Source organism: Callorhinus ursinus, unplaced genomic scaffold (genome assembly GCF_003265705.2).
Source record: "Callorhinus ursinus isolate GAN/ISIS: 27379988/994484 unplaced genomic scaffold, GSC_fseal_2.0 scaffold11, whole genome shotgun sequence".
NCBI classification, from domain to species: domain Eukaryota; kingdom Metazoa; phylum Chordata; class Mammalia; order Carnivora; family Otariidae; genus Callorhinus; species Callorhinus ursinus.
Window position 1 is genome coordinate 55,620,209 of NW_027397073.1, and position 18,127 is coordinate 55,638,335.

At 38.3% G+C, this 18,127-nt stretch overlaps 1 protein-coding gene across 7 annotated transcripts in view; it reads right to left on the reverse strand.

The window, feature by feature from the left end:
• The window catches only part of L3MBTL4 (L3MBTL histone methyl-lysine binding protein 4), a 508,459-nt gene that overhangs the window by 197,956 nt on the left and 292,376 nt on the right, over positions 1-18,127 (reverse strand). For all 7 annotated transcript variants that reach the window (XM_073898504.1, XM_073898503.1, XM_073898505.1 and 4 more), the window contains one exon: positions 8,354-8,468. In XM_073898504.1, the coding sequence (XP_073754605.1) occupies positions 8,354-8,468 (115 nt within the window). The remainder of the gene's footprint in view (positions 1-8,353; positions 8,469-18,127) is intronic.

Below are 18,127 nucleotides of genomic sequence, written 5' to 3' on the forward strand. Positions count from 1 at the left end.
GAGAGATAAGCGATATGATAAGACGAAACAACATTAGAATAATTGGGATCCCAGAAGAAGAAAGAGAAAGAGGGGCAGAAGATATATTGGAGCAAATAATAGCAGAGAACTTCCCTAATGTGAGGAAGGAAACAGGCATCAAAATCCAGGAGGCACAGAGAACCCCTCTCAAAATCAATAAAAATAGGTCAACACCCCGACATCTAATAGTAAAACTTACGAGTCTCAGAGACAAAGAGAAAATCCTGAAAGCAGCTCGGGAGAAGAGATATGTAACCTACAATGGTAGAAACATTAGATTGGCAACAGACCTATCCACAGAGACGTGGCAGGCCAGAAAGGACTGGCAAGATATCTTCAGAGCACTAAACGAGAAAAATATGCAGCCAAGAATACTATATCCAGCTAGGCTCTCACTGAAAATAGAAGGACAGGTAAAAAGCTTCCAGGACAAACAAAAACTAAAGGAATTTGCAAACATGAAACCAGCCCTCCAGGAAATATTGAAAGGGGTCCTCTAAGCAAAGAGAGAGACTAAAAGCAGAACAGATCAGAAAGGAACACAGACAATATACAGTAACCGTCACCTTACAGGCAATACAATGGCACTAAATTCATACCTTTCAATAGTTACCCTGAATGTAAATGGGCTAAATGCCCCAATCAAAAGACACAGGCTATCAGATTGGATTAAAAAACAAGACCCATCAATATGCTGTCTGCAAGAGACTCATTTTAGACACAAATACACCCCCAGATTGAAAGTGAGAGGGTGGAAAATCATTTACCATGCTAATGGACACCAAAAGAAAGCTGCGGTGGCAATCCTTACATCAGACAAATTAGATTTTAAAACAAAGACTGTAATAAGAGATGAGGATGGACACTATATCCTACTTAAAGGATCTATCCAACAAGAAGATCTAAAAATTGTCAATATCTATGCCCCTAACATGGGAACAGCCAATTATATAAGGCAATTAAAAACAAAAGCAAAGAAAAACATTGACAACAATACAATAATAGTGGGGGACTTTAACACCCCCCTGACTGAAATGGACAGATCATTGAAGCAAAAGATCAACAAGGAAATAAAACTTTAAATGACACACTGGATCAAATGGACTTCACAGACATATTCAAAATATTCCATCCCAAAGCAACGGAATACACATTCTTCTCTAGTGCCCATGGAACATTCTCCAGAAAAGATCACATCCTAGGTCACAAATCAGGTCTCAAACGGTACCAAAAGATTGGGATCATTCCCTGCATATTTTCAGACCACAATGCTTTGAAACTAGAACTCAACCACAAGAGGAAAGTCGGAAAGAACTCAAATCCATGGGGGCTAAAGAGCATCCTACTAAAGAATGAATGGGTCAACCAGGAAATTAAAGAATTAAAAAAATTCATGGAAACCAATGAAAATGAAAACACAACTGTTCAAAATCTTTGGGATCCAGCAAAGGCAGTCCTAAGAGGAAAGTATATAGCAATACAAGCCTTTCTCAAGAAACAAGAAAGGCTCAAATACACAACCTAACCCTACACCTAATGAGCTAGAGAAAAAACAGCAAATAAAGCCTAAACCCAGCAGGAGAGAAGAGAAATAATAAAGATCAGAGCAGAAATCAATGAATTAGAAACCAAAAGAACAGTAGAACAGATCAATGAAACTAGGAGATGGTTCTTTCAAAGAATTAACAAGATTGATAAACCCCTGGCCAGACTTATCAAAAAGAAAAGAGAAATGACCCAAATCAACAAGATCATGAATGAAAGAGGAGAGATCACAACCAACACCAAAGAAATACAAACAATTATAAGAACATATTATGAGCAACTCTATGCCAGCAAATTAGATGACCTGGAAGAAATGGGTGCATTCCTAGAGATGTATCAACTACTGAAATTGAACCAGGAAGAAATAGAAAACCTGAACAGACCTATAACCACTAAGGAAATTGAAGCAGTCATCAGAAATCTCCCAACAAAGAAAAGCCCAGGGCCAGATGGTTTCCCAGGGGAATTCTACTAAACTTTTAAAGAATTAGTATGTATTCTTCTGAAACTGTTCCAAAAAAAATAGAAATGGAAGGAAAACTTCCAAACTTGTTTTATGAGGCCACCATTACCTTGATCCCCAAACCAGAGAAAGACTGCATCTAAAAGCAGAATTACAGACCAATATCCTTGATGAACGTGGATACAAAACTTCTCACCAAAATACTAGCCAATACGATCCAAAAGTACATTAAAAGTATTATTCACCACAACCAAGTGTGATTTATCCCTGGGCTGCAAGGTTGTTTCAACTTCCACAAATCAATCAATGTGATACAATATATTAATAAAGAACAAACAAGAACCATATGATCCTCTCAGTAGATACAGAAAAAGCATTGAACAAACTACAGCATCCTTTCTTGATCAAAACTCTTCAGAGTGTAGGGATAGAGGATACATACCTCAATATCATAAAAGCCATCTATGAAAAACCCACAGCAAATATCATTCTCAATGGGGAAAAGCTGAGAGCTTTCCCCCTAAGGTCAGGAACGCATCAGGGATGTCCAGTATCACCACTGCTATTCAACATAGTATTAGAAGTCCTAGCCACAGCAATCAGACAACAAAAAGAAATCAAAGCATCCTAATTGGCAGAGAGGAAGTCAAACTCTCTTTGCAGATGATATGATACTTTATGTGGAAAACCCAAAAGACTCCACCCCAAGACTGCTAGAACTCATAGAGGAATTCAGTCAAGTGGCAGGATATAAAATCAATGCACAGAGGGGCACCTGGATGGCTCAGTCATTAAGCGTCTGCCTTCAGCTCAGGTCATGATCCCGGGGTCCTGGGATCGAGCCCCACATCGGGCTCCCTGCTCAACGGAGAGACTGCTTCTCCCTCTCCCACTCCCCCTGCTTGTGTTCCCTCTCTCACTGTCTCTCTCTCTCTCTGTCAAATAAATAAATAAAATCTTAAAAAAAAAATCAATGCACAGAAATCAGTGGCATTCCTATACACCAACAAGAGAGGAGAAAGCGAAATTAAGGAGTCGATCCCATTTACAATTGCACCCAAAACCGTAAGATACCGAGGAATAAATCTAACCAAAGATTGGGAAAGAATCTGTACTCAGAAAAGTATAAAATACTCATGAAAGAAATTGAGGAAGACACAAAGAAATGGAAAAACGTTCCATGCTCATGGATTGGAAGAACAAATATTGTGAAGATGTCAATGCTGCCTAGAGCAATCTACACATTTAATGCAATCCCTATCAAAATACCATCCATTTTTTTCAAAGAAATGGAACAAATAATCCTAAATTTGTATGGAACCAGAAAAGACCCCAGATAGCCAGAGGAATGTTGAAAAAGAAAAGCAAACCTGGGGGCATCGCAATTCCAGATTTCAAGCTCTATTACAAAGCTGTCATCATCAAGACAGTATGGTACTGGCACAAAAATAGACACATAGATCAATGCAACAGAATAGAGAGCCCAACGTTCTGCATGGAGCACTGGGTGTTATATGCAAATAATGAATCATGGAACACTACATCAAAAACTAATGATGTAATGTATGGTGATTAACATAACATAATAAAAATAATAGTAAAAATAAATAAATAAATAAATAATAAATGAAAGAATAGAGAGCCCAGAAATGGACCCTCAACTCTATGGTCAACTCATCTTTGACAAAGCAGGAAAGAATGTCCAATGGAAAAAAGACAGTCTCTTCAACAAATGGTGTTGGGAAAATTGGACAGCCACATGCAGAAGAATGAAACTGGACCATTTCCTTACACCACGCACAAAAATAGGCTCCAAATGGTTGAAAGACCTCAATGGAGACAGGAGTCCATCAAAATCCTAAAGGAGAACACGGGCAGCAACCTCTTCGACCTCAGCCGCAGCAACTTCTTCCTAGAAACATCGCCAAAGGCAAGGGAAGCAAGGACAAAAATGAACTATTGAGTCCTCATCAAGATAAAAACTTTTGCACAGCAAAGGAAACGGTCAACAAAAGCAAAAGACAACCAACAGAATGGGAGAAGATATTTGCAAATGACATATCAGATAAAGGGCTAGTATCCAAAATCTATAAAGAACTTATGAAACTCAACACCCAAAGAACAAATAATCCAATCAAGAAATGGGCAGAAGACATGAACAGACAGTTTTCCAAAGAAGATATCCAAATGGCCAACAGACACATGAAAAAGTGCTCAACATCGCTCGGCATCAGGGAAATCCAAATCAAAACCTCAACGAGATATCCCCTCACACCCATCAGAATGGCTAAAATTAACAAGTCAGGGAACAACAGATGTTGGTGAGAATGCAGAGAAAGGGGAACCCTCCTACACTGTTGGTGGGAATGCAAGCTGGTGCAGCCACTCTGGAAAACAGTATGAAGTTTCCTCAAAAATTTGAAAATAGAGCTACCACATGCTCCACCAATTGCACTACTGGGTATTTAGCGCAAAATTACAAATGTAGGGGTCCAAAGGTTTACATGCACCCCGATGTTTATAGCAGCAATGTCCACAAAAGCCAAACTGTGGAAAGAGCCAAGATGTCCATCGACAGATGAATGGATAAAGAAGAGTGGTATATATATACAATGGAATATTATGCAGCCATCAAAAGGAACGAAATCTTTCCACTTGCAACAACATGGATGGAACTGGAAGGTATTATGCTGAGCGAAATAAGCCAATCAGAGAAAGACATGTATCATATGACCTCACTGATAGGAGGAATTCTTAATCTCGGGAAACAAACTGAGGGTTGCTGGAGTGGTGGGGGGTGGGAGGGATGGGGTGGCTGGGTGATAAACATTGGGGAGGGTATGTGCTATGGTGAGCGCTGTGAATTGTGTAAGACTGTTGAGTCACAGACCTGCACCTCTGAAACAAATAATACATAATATGTTAAAAAAAATAAGAAGATAGCAGGAGGGGAAGAATGAAGGGGGGGGAAATCGGAGAGGGAGATGAACCATGAGAGACTGTGGACTCTGAGAAACAAACTGAGGGTTCTAGAGGGGAAGGCGGTGGGGGGATGGGTTAGGCCAGTGATAGGTATTAAGGAGGGCATGTATTGTATGGAGCACTGGGTGTTAGACGCAAACAATGAATCATGGAACACTACATCAAAAACTAATGATGTAATGTATGGTGATTAACATAACATAATAATAAATAAAAAACCACAACCTACTGAATGGGAGGAGATATATGCAAATAGTATATCCAGTAAAGGGTTAATATCCAAAATATATAAAGAACTCAGGTAACCAACACCACAAAAACCCAAAGAACCCAAGTAAAAATGGGTTCCTCAATAGGAACCTCAATAGACATTTTCCCATAGATAATGTACAGGTAGCCAACAGACACTTGAGAACATGTTTAACATCACTAGTTATCAGGGAAATGCAAATCCAAACCACAATGAGATGTCACCTCACACTAGTCAGAATGGCTAGTATCAAAAATACAAGAGATAACAAAGTATTGGCAAGGATGTGAAGAAAGAGGAACCCTCATGCACTGTTGACGGGAATGTAAATTTAGTGCAGCCCCTATGGAAAAAGTATGGAGGTTCCTCAAAAAATTAAAAATAGAACTACCATACTAGCCAGCATTTCCACTTCTGGATATTTATCTGAAAAAAACAAAGACACTAATTCAAAAAATGATATGCACCCCTTTGTTTTTAGCAGCATTATTTACAGTAGCCAAGATACAGAAGCAATCCAAGTATCCATCATCAGATGAACAGATACAGATGATGTGGTATATATATATATATATATACACACACACACAGTGGAATATTGCTCAGCCATAAAAAGAATGAAAACTTTCCATTTGTAACAACATGGATGGACCTGGAACATATTATGCTGAGTTAAATAACTCAGACAGAGAAAGACAAATACCATAAATAATTTAAATGTGGAATCTAAACAAAGAAACAAACAAAACAAAAAAAACAGAAATAGACTCATAAATATACAGAACAAACTGGTGGTTCCTAAGGGAGAAGGAATTGGGAGAATAGGTGAAATAAGTAAAGGAGATTAAGAGGTACAAATTCCCAGTTATAAAACATGTCACAGGGATGCAACGTACAGCACAGAGTATATAATCAATAATTTCGTAATAACTTCGTATAGTGACAGACGGTAACTAGGCTTAACATGATCATTCCGTAGTGTATATAAATGTCAAATCACTACGTTGTACTCCTGAAACTAATATAATATTGTACGTGAACTATAACTCAATGATAAATAAATATAAATAAATGAATAGAAAGGAAGGAAGGATGGAAGAAAAAATTAAAATATTTGGAAAACTCTAGTCACACTAATTTTAGCATAATTTCAAGTTTTTTAATCCTTAATAATTCACATAATTTCATATAAAAATGAAAGTCTATAGAGTATTATATCATTTCCTGATAACCAACACTAAATCAGTATATACTATTGGATGGGCAGTTTTTGAAATATTATGTGTACATTTATATCATTTAATCATTACAAATTTTTGAGATAGACACACTAATATTATCTCCATTTTCTACATGAGGAAATGGGTACAGGCAGTCACACTGCTAAGTAAGTAGTAAAACTGAGATTCAAATGCAAGCATTCTGACTTCAGATTCCACACTTTTAACAAGCAGGCTATATTGCCTCTAGAGCTTGAATTTTGAGATCTATCTTAGGCTTATCAGGAGGATCTGTGCTACTCACTAACTAGCAGACTGCATAACCATGATGAGAAATCAAATGCAATGGCACTGGGAGGGAGCAGGCAGGGGTCAGAGATAGATTTTGGAGCAATTAAGTAAGAGAATCATTAAGACTTGGTCACTGATTATATGTGTCGGGTGAGGAAGGGATAAAAAGGAGCAAAGTCCAGAATGGCTCTGCTTAGGAAGTAGGAAGTTTGAAAGCAAGTAGGAACCACAGCAGAAAGACAAGTGTTTTGGCTTGGGATGAAGTTCAGCTTGATCCACAGACTTTGGAATGTTTGTGAGACATTCAGTTCAAGAAGCCGGATAGGCAGCTTCACAAAAGAGCAGGCAATGGGTGAGATGGAATGAAGAGAGCTGTCCCTGTCCCTGAAATGCTGACCGTCCCCACCTCCACTGTGACCATTCCTACTTGAGAATGTTACTGTGATGAGGCTGGATGTGTGCATGTCAATGGGGGACGAGGGATGGTTAACATAAAATGAGAAACATCTCTCTGACAAATTGGACTGTAAAATCAGGCAGAGTAAAAAGTGGAATCAGGAAAAAAAGCACAAAGACTAACACCATCCCTCCAATACAGGGCTGACCATGGTTTCTGGTTTTACATTCTGTATATACAGACGCCATGCTTGCTAACGCACTCTGCGTTATATAAGGACCTGTACCTTACTGATTTTTGTCGTTTTTGAAGCACCTAACAGAAGGTAGAAACGTCTGTTGGGTTATTAAGTCAGGACCTCTTCTCACTTCTATAAGAAGTCAAGGTATTACTTCAGAGATGCAGTTTGTCCTTTTAGAGCTGAGCTTCAAGCATCATCGGGCTGGCTCAGTGGAAGACAACCTCATTAACAGCATAATGTGCCAGCTTCATGCCAAGAAGCCAACAGGAGAGCCACAGAGGCAGTGAGGAACAAAGCACACAAAAGAATGCAGTGCCTGCACATGTGTCTGGAACAGGCTATTAGTCATGTCAGCCTAATCTGATCGAAGAAATCCTTCAGACAAAAGAATAAGATATTTTGGTTCAAGGCTCATTAAAATTTAGAGTGGTTAATTTCCTCCTTAACTTTAAGCAGCTAGAAAAGAAGAAAAAAACGAAGATACCAACAGAACAGAAGACTTTTTCTCAACTAAAGTTTTTTTAACTGCTGAAATTTAAAAATATTTGTGTCTTCTAAAACTTTTTGAAATCTATAAAACAAAATTAAGATGGAATCTTTAAAAAAAAACAAAATGCACTTCAGTGAAAATCAATGGCACAAATTAGATGGATTTAGACCAGGCTAAGTTTTCCAAACTGAAATGTAGAAAATAAAGATTTTTCTAGACAACACTATCAAAATAATTTTTTAATGATTATTATAACTTTTCTTTTACATAAAGCATACCCTTTGAAGCTTAACTGAATAATTAGATTTCAGTTTAGCTATAGCACTGATTAGTCAATTCACCTATCTGATATTTAGCTTTAAAATACTTACAATGACATGAAAAAAAAACTGCATTCAGGTAAGAATTCAGGCTGAGTATTTAAAAATCAACAACAAAGAGCAAAATACTCACGATATGGGATTTCCAGTGGATGCCCTGTTATATCACACCATCCAATTGGGTGAATGTCAGGACTGTCTGCATCCATCCAGTAGTCATATTTGTGGTCCCAGCCATCGAAATGAACCTGTTGAGTAATTAGTATTTAGTAATTAGTATTTCACTATGCCTATATCAAAATACTAGAAAACAGACCTCTGAAATTGAGACTGAAATTATAATCATACATTACAACTGAAACAATATTTAAAATGTGCCATCAAAGAGCCTTCTAATCTAACCACCAAAAGCTGTTGTACCAATTTTTCCGAGGAATGAAAGTTGGTAAATAAAAAAAAAAAAAATCTGTCAGAGATTGATTAGAATTTGAAGGGATAATATCAATCAATTTTCCCAACTAAGTAATAAATACAGTAATGCTGGTGGGAGGGCACTTCCTCTCCTGGTTGCCATTGCAAAAATCATGTCAGTATCATCAACAAGAGTCACCAGTTTGACCTCAGTACAAGCCTTATATCATTGGGAAATGCACGGATTTTAGAGATAGTGAAAGAAAGCAATAAATTTCAAAATCCTGACAAACAAGGAGAGATGGAGCCACTAGAACAATGGAGGCAAAGGAGTGGACAAAATATGCTGAGGTAGACAGATTAACAGCTATCCTGAGAGCTGTAAAGGATGGTGTAAGCTTTCAGGAAACCCAAGGAAGAGATATGGCTCAGGTCCAGCAATCCAGCAATCCAGCAATCCAGCAATCCACTGTTTTGCATCTTACCAACAAAACACACATACACATAACTCACATATATACATACAGGTCCAAGAATAATTAAAATAAAACTCGATTTCTGAAACAAAAATCACATACTTCTTGCTGAAACTTATCAAACTCTATGTTCCAAAAGTCTCATATCAGGATGAAAGAATCAAATTATTTGTACAGGCAAAAAAAAATAAGAATGATAATATTTTATGACCTTACTCTCTTACATATTTTCTGTTCCTATTAATCAAATGGAGAATACCTTTTACAACGCAAAAATAAAAGCCACAATTTTTTGAAACTCATAATTTGAATAAAAAGAGCAAGACTGCATGCATTATAATAAACCAACTGAAACATAAGTCTATTATGCAGGACATAGGACCAAAAGAAAAAAAAAAGGTAAAATTGTGTGTAGTAAATCCCAAATAGAGTCCAACACGTCTTCTCAAGATCCATCTTTCTAAACAAGTGGTTCTCCAAGTTTGGTTCTCAGACCATCAGCATCAGCATCACCTGGACACACATCTGAAATGCAGATTGTTGGGCCCCAACTCAACCCACTGAATCAGACACTCTAAAATACAGGGCCTAACAATCTGTGTGTAAATCAGTCCTCCAGATGCATCTAAGATAAGCATAAGTTTGAGAACCAATAATCTTAGGAATAACTTTCAAAAGCATATTAAAGCATATTTCTACTGGATGTAGACTTCTGGCCGAGAGAGAGTGGCCTTCCCCAAAGTAGCTATAAAGCTGGACAAAACATAGGAAGTGATTGTTTTTAGACACTGGTCAACAGGCACCACAGATATGGAATCCCTATGCACACCTAGATGAGCCCTGTCAGCCTGTGGACAATTTCCTGAGAGCAGTACAGGGAGGAGAAACATAAACAAAGCAGTCTTGCTGTGCTGAGGAGTCACATATTGCAGTTCAGCACTGGTGACACAGCTGAAAATTGGAGGACAAACACTAGAGAGAACAGAGCTACATGGAAAGGGACCCCAGAAATCTGTTTTTTGTTTTTTGTTTTTGCAAGACCTTGGTCAAGGGCTGGACTGTACATACACAAGGTGAGACATGGTGAAGTGAACAAAGAGCATCTGATACAGATGCTGCAAGTAAAATGAAGATAGTAGAGGTCACACTCACCTGGGAAAGTAGAGAGATCAGAGTGCAGAGATCTTAAAAATACCTTGAGAATTTGACTGAGACACCAAAAAGGCCATACTTCTGGAATAAGAACCATGTCCTAGAGTATTCTGGCCCTAAAAAAGACTAAAATCAAACCTCAACAAGCATAAGAACAGCCATCAGTATTAACTGCCTGACAGAACAAACTCTACCCTTTTTAAAGGAAGACAGGTACTCCCAAATCCGAACAATGCATCACTCATAATGTCCAACATAAAATAAAAATGCATTTGACATGCAAATAATAAGCAGGTGAATGTGAACCTTACTCACTATTTTTAAAAAGAGACCCTGTGATGGCCCAGATGTTGTAATTAGTAGACAAGACCTTTTTAAGTAGCTATTGAAATGTTTAAGGACTTAAAGGAAAAGTGGTCTTGATGATGGAACAGATAGGAAATCTCAGCAGGGAAAAGGAAACTGTAAAATGTAAACAAATAGAAATTCTAGAACTGAAAAGCAAAATATCTGAAATACAAAGTTTCTGAATTGGCTTAATAACAGATTAGACATGGCAGAAAAATGGGTAAGTGAACATGAAAACAGGTTCACAGAAATTATTAATCTAAAGCACATACAATAAAAAATTTTGAAAACAAACAGAGCCTCAGGTACTTGTAAGATAGGATCGATTGGCCTAACAGACATGCATTTAGAGTCCAGAAGGAGAGGGGAGACAGTGGAGCAGGAATAATGGTCAAAGCAGATAAAAGTTGAAGAAATAACATCAACAAAATCTCCCTATTTTGGTAAAAAAAAAAAAAAACTTACAAGCTTAAGATAAACAGCAAAACCAAGCATAATAAATACAAAGGAAATTGGGGTGCCTGAGTGACTCAGTTGGTTAAATGACTGACTCTTTTGTTTTTGGCTCAGGTCATGATCTCGGGATCCTGGAATCAAGCTCCATGTCGGGCTCCACGTTCAAAAAGGAGTCTGCTTGTGGATTCTCTCTCTCCCTCCCCCCCCACCCCTCCTCTCTCTCAGTCTCTTTCTTAAATAAATAAATAAATCTAAATAAATACAACCACTAAAAAATGAAAGACAAAAGAAAAATTTTGAAAGCAAAGAAGTACAACATATTACATACAGTGAACATGACAGGAATGTAGCCAACTACTCATCAGAAACAGAACAGGCAAGAAGACAAGGAAATTACATCTTTAAAGCAGTGAGGGAAAAAAACTGTCAATCTGAGATTTTATATCTTACAAAAAAATCCTTCAAAAAGAGTAAAATTAATTTTCAGATAAACAAAAACTGAGAAAATATTCACCTACAGATGTACATTGCAAGAAATACTACAGAAAGTATTTCAAATGAAAGGTAAGTATTATCAGATGGAATGACCGCAATTCTGAAAAAAAATGAACGAATTTAGAAGACCCACTCTATCTGATTTCTACAATTACTATAAAGCCACAGTTAGGAAGACAGTGTTGTTTTGGCTTAAGGATAGGGAAATACATTATTGGAACAGAAAAGATTATATCAGTTCACCCACACATATATTGTCAATTGCTTTTCAACAGATATGACAAGACCACTCAATGTGGAAAGAGAAGTATTTTCAGCAAATGATACTGGATCAAGTGGATATCCACATGTGAAAAAATCCAAACCAGGTGATTTCTACCTCACCTCCCACATACAAAATAATTTGAAATGGACCATAGACCTAAACAAAAAGCTAAAACAATCAAACTCAAAAATAAAACTGAAAATAAAATCTTCATGATACTGGGATACTCAAGGATTTCTTAACACACAAGCAGCACTACCCATAAAAGAATAAATTGATAAATTCAATTTTCATCATAATAAAAAACTTCTGTTCTTCAAAATCATCATTAATTCAAATGTAATACATTTATCTGACAAAAGACTTGACAACTCAACAAATAATGGGCAAAAGATTTGATATGCTCTATGGGAAAAAAAGGTTCATGAATGGTCAATAAGTAAATAAAAAAATTCTCAACTTCTATTCATCAAAGAGACCAAAATGAGATATACTACACACCCACTTGTACAACTTAAATTAAATGACTGACAACATCAATTACTGGTGAGGCTGTGGAGCTCCCAGGACATTCATACAATGTCAGTGGGGCTGGAAAATTGTACAATCACTTTAGAAAATGTTTTGCTACTTTATTATAGATTTAAGATATTCCTAAATTGTGACTCCTGGCAATTCCACCCAAAAGATGAAAATACAAAGCTGTGTAAACATATGTTCCTTGCAATTTCATTCAAAATGCCAAAAGCTGAAAATAACCTAAATAACCTAAATGCCCAACAACAGATGAATTCTATTCACAAGCAACCGTAGTATGTGCATAAGATGAATAGTAGTCACCAACAAAAAGGGATAGATTGTTTATGCATGCACAAACATGGCATCAATCAAACAGACATCATATAAAGAAAGAAGGCAGACACAAAAGAATGCACACTCTATTGTTCCATTTATATGAAGTTTGAGAACAGGCACAGAAATCAGATCCATGTTTGTCTGGGAGAAGGTGGGAAGGAGAACTGCCCCCAACGGAGGACAAAGGAAGATTCTGTGGTGTTGGATAGGTGTCAAATCATGATTGGGGTGGGTGGTTATACAGGACGTATGTTTCTCAAAAGTCATCAAAATCCAAACACAAAATTTGTAACCTTTTATCATTTGTAAAATATAGCTCAATAAAGTTAACTTATTTAAAATATTTCTACATGCAGCTGCTATCAAATGGGGCTAATTCTGATCTTTTACTATATTTATATAGTGTGATGTTTCAGCCCTCTGGACACAGCCAAACTGCCTAATACTGTCAGTACCAGACAACTAAATATTTAGTTGTGGATCTGGGGGCAGCTGTAGTGATTAGGGAAGTTTTTATTTGCAGGTTACTGTGTGCAGTAACTTCTCACATTTGCTTTTTGTAAAAATGTCTTAATGGAGGAGGAGCAAGATGGTGGAGGAGTAGGGACCTAAATTTTGTCTGGTCCCAGGAATTCAGCTAGATAGGGATCAAACCATTCTGTACACCTATGAACTCAACCAGAGATCAAAGAAAAGAATAGCAGCAACTCTCTGAACAGAAAAGCGACCACTTTCTGGAAGGTAGGACGTGCGGAGAAGTGAATCCGAGGCGATATTCGGGAGGATAGACGACAGGGGAGGGGGGCCTCCGTCAGCCACTATCGGCAAGTGATAGAGCAGCAGAGCACAAAATCGGAACTTTTAGAAGTCAGCTCCGCTGAGGGATGTTGCTCCAGTGGCTAAGCAGGGGTGGACCCGTCGCGGGACAGTGTGGTCTCAGAACCCTCGGGGTCACAGAAAGACCGGGGCTGCCTGAGTGCGGCAGAGGTCCCAGGTATCAGAGCAGGGAAGCCAGCTGCAGAGACGGAGCTGAGGCGCGGGCTCTCAGCTCCGGGTTGCCATAAACTGTGATCTGCGGCCCAGTCGGGTCACTGCTCCTCCAGCAGGGACCCAACAAGCGGCAGATCCAGGGAGACGCCCCTTCCTCCCCCGGGAGGAGCGGCATGGAAGGGCACCGCAGGGTTCTGCTGGGTTTGGAGACTCCACACGGGGTCGGGTGCCGAGATAGAAACGCTCGGTCACAGGCCGGGTGAGCACGGAGTGCGGCCGGAGACCGGGGACACGGGAGTGACTGACTTGCTTTTCTCTGGGGGCGCACTGAGGAGGGGGGCCCCGAGTTCTCGGCTACTCAGGTGCTGAGATTGGGAGGCCACCATTTTCACCCTCATCCTCCAAAGCTGTACGGAAAGCTTGCAGGGAACAAAAGCTCCTGAGAGCAAAACCCGAGCAGATTACTTAGCCCCGCCCCCGGCAAGGGCAGGGCAATTCCACCTCCAGCAAAGACATTTGGGAAGCACGGCAACAGGCCCATCCCCCCACCGCCCCCACAGAAGATCAGCAAGAACAGCCAGCCAAGACCAAGTTTACCGATCAATGAGAACAGCAGAACTCCAGCACTAGGGGAATACTGCACATAGAATTCATGGCTTTTTCCCCCTGATTCTTTAGTCCTTCAAAGTTAATTATTTAATTTTCTATTTTTTTCTTTTTCCCTTTTTCAACATCTTATCAATCTCTTTTTTAAAAATCTTTTTTATTTTTAATTTTTAGAGTCATATTCTATCTCTTCATTGTAGTTAACCTTATTTTTGGTATATATAGAAGCTGTTCTCTCTTTAAAATTTTGGGATACAGTTTCTACTAACAAAATATTACCTAAATCTCTAGTGTATGGCTTTGTTCTAGTCTCCTACCTGATCACATTCTCTCCCTGCCCTTTTTTTTAATTTCTCTTCTGTTTTCGAACAACTTCTTACTTTAACAATTCCTTTTATAAAATCTTTTATAATTTTCATCTTTACAGTCATATTCCATCCCTTCATCATATTTACCCCTATTTTTGTACATATATGTTTTTCTTTCCTACAATTTTGGGAGACAGTTTCTTTAAACAGACCAAAATAAACCCAAAACCTATTGTGTGGTACTGATCTATTCACCATCCTGATCATATCTGATCATATTCTTTTTTTCCTTTTTTCTTTCTTTCCCTTTATTTTCTCCCAGTTTCAGGTCTCTTCTGATTTGTTTAATGTATATTTTTCTGGTGTCATTGTTACCCTATTAGCGTTTTGTTCTCTCATTCATCGATTCTCCTCTGAACAAAATGACAAGACAGAAAAACTCACCTCAAAAAAAAAAACAAGAGGCAGTACCGACGGCCAGGGACCTAATGAATACGGACATTAGTAAGATGTCGGAACTAGAGTGCAGAATGATGATTACACAGTTACAAAGTGGGCTTGAAAAAAGCATGGAAGATGCTAGAGAAACCCTTTCTGGAGCAATAAAAAAACTAAAATCCAACCAAGTCGAAATCAAAAAGGCTATTAATGAGGTGAAATCAAAAATGGAGGCTCTAACTGCTAGGATAAATGAGGTAGAAGAGGGAATTAGTGACACAGAAGACCAAATGATGGAAATAAAGAAGCTGAGAAAAAGAGAGATAAACAACTACTGGATCACAAGGGCAGAATTCGAGAGATAAGTGATACCATAAGATGAAAGAATATTAGAATAATTGGGATCCCCGAAGAAGAAAGAGAGGGGAAGAAGGTATATTGGAGCAAATTATAGCAGAGAACTTCCCTAATTTGGGGAAGAAAACAGGCATCAAAATCCAGGAGACAGAGAACCACCCTCAAAATCAATAAAAATAGGTCAACACACCGACATCTAATAGTAAAACTTACAAGTCTCAGAGACAAAGAGAAAATCCTGAAAGCAGCTCAAGACAAGAGATCTGTAACCTACAATGGTAGAAACATTAGATTGGCAACAGACCTATCCACAGAGACCTGCCAGGCCAGAAAGGATGGGCATGATATATTCAGAGCACTAAATGAGAAAAAAATGCAGCCAAGAATACTATATCCAGCTAAGCTGTCACTGAAATAGAAGGGGAGATAAAAAGCTTCCAGGACAAACAAAAACTAAAGGAATCTGCAAACACAAAACCAGCCCTACAAGAAATATTGAAAGGGGTCCTCTAAGCAAAGAGAGAGCCTAAAAGTAACAAAAACCAGAAAGGAACACAGACAATATACAGTAATAGTCACCTTACAGGCAATACAGTGGCACTAAATTCATATCTTTCAACAGTTACCCAGAATGTAAATGGGCTAAGTGCCCCAATCAAAAGACACAGACTATCAGATTGCATAAAAAAACAAGATCCATTGATATGCTCTCTACAAGAGACTCATTTTAGACTCAAAGACACCCCTAGATTGGAAGTAAGGGGGTGGAAAACCATTTACCATGCTAATGGACACCAAAAGAAAGCTGGGGTGGCAATCCTTATATCAGACAAATTAGATTTTAAACCAAAGACTATAATAAGAGATGAGGAAGGACACTATATCCTACTTAAAGGGTCTGTCCAACAAGAAGATCTAACAACTGTAAATATCTATGCCCCTAACACGGGAGCAGCCAATTATGTAAGCCAATTAACAACAAAATCAAAGAAACACATTGACAACAATACAATAATAGTGGGAGACTTTAACATCCCCCTCAATGAAATGGACAGATCATCTAAGCAAAAGATCACCAAGGAAATAAAGACTTTAAATGACACACTGGACCAAATGGACTTCACAGGTATATTCAGAATGTTCCGTCCCAAAGCAACAGAATACACATTCTTTTCTAGGCCCATGGAACATTCTCCAGAATTGATCACATCCTAGGTCACAAATCAGGTCTCAACTGGTACCAAAAGACTGCGATCATTCCCTGCATATTTTCAGACCACAATGGTTTGAAGTTAGAACTCAATCACAAGAGGAAAGTCGGAAAGAACTCAAATACATGGAGGCTAAAGAGCATCCTACTAAAGAATGAATGGGCCAACCAGGAAATTAAAGAAGAATTTAAAAAATGTAAGGAAACCAATGAAAATGAAAACACAACTGTTCAAAATCTTTGGGTTGCAGCAAAGGTGGTCCTAAGAGGAAAGTATATAGCAATACAAGCTTTTCTCAAGAAACAAGAAAGGTCTCAAATATACAACCTAAACTTACACCTAAAGGAGAGGGAGAAAGAACAGCAAATAAAGCCTAAACCCAGCAGGAGAAGAGAAATAGTAAAGATCAGAGTAGAAATCAATGAAATAGAAACGAAAAGAACAGCAGAACTGATCAACGAAACTAGGAGCTGGTTCTTTGAAAGAATTAACAGGATTGATAAACCCCTGGCCAGACTTATCAAAAAGAAAAGAGAAATGTCCCAAATAAGTAAAAATATGAATGAAAGAGGAGAGATCACAATCGACACCAAAGACATACAATTATAAGAACATATTATGAGCAACTATACGCCAGCAAATTAGATAATCTGGAAGAAATGGTTGCATTCCTACAGATGTATCAACTACCAAAACTGAACCAGAAAGAAATAGAAAACCTGAACAGATCCATAACCACTAAGGAAATTGAAGCAGTAATCAAAACTCTCCCAAAAAACAAGAGCCCAGGGCCAGATGGCTTCCCAGGGGAATTCTACCAAACATTTAAAGAAGTAATAGCTATTCTTCTGAAACTGTTCCAAAAAATAGGAATGGAAGGACAACTTCCAAACTCGTTTTCTGAGGCCAGCATTACCTTGATCCCCAAACCAGACAAAAACCCCATCAAAAAGGAGAATTGCAGACCAATATCCCTGACAAACATGGATGCAAAAATTCTCACCAGACTACTAACCAATAGGATCCAACAGTACATTAAAGGATTCTTCACCACGACCAAGTGGGATTTATCCCTGGACTGAAAGGTTGGTTCAACATCTGCAAATCAATCAGTGTGATACAGTATATTCATAAAAGAAAGAACAAGAACCATATGATCCTCTCAATAGATGCAGAAAAAGCATCTGACAAAGTACAGCATTCTTTCTTGATCAAAACTCTTCAGAGTGTAGGGATAGAGGGTACATACCTCAATATCATAAAAGCCATCTATGAAAAACCCACAGCAAATATCATTCTCAATGGGGAAAACTGAGAACTTCCCCCCTAAGGCCAAGAACATGGTAAGGATGTCCACTATCACCACTGCTATTCAACACAGTACTAGAAGTCCTAGCTTCAGCAATCAGACAACAAAAAGAAATCAAAGGCATCCGAATCGGCAAAAAAGAAGTCAAACTCTCACTGTTTGCAGATGATATGATACTGTATGTGGAAAACCCAAAAGAATCCACCCCAAAACTGCTAGAACTCATACAG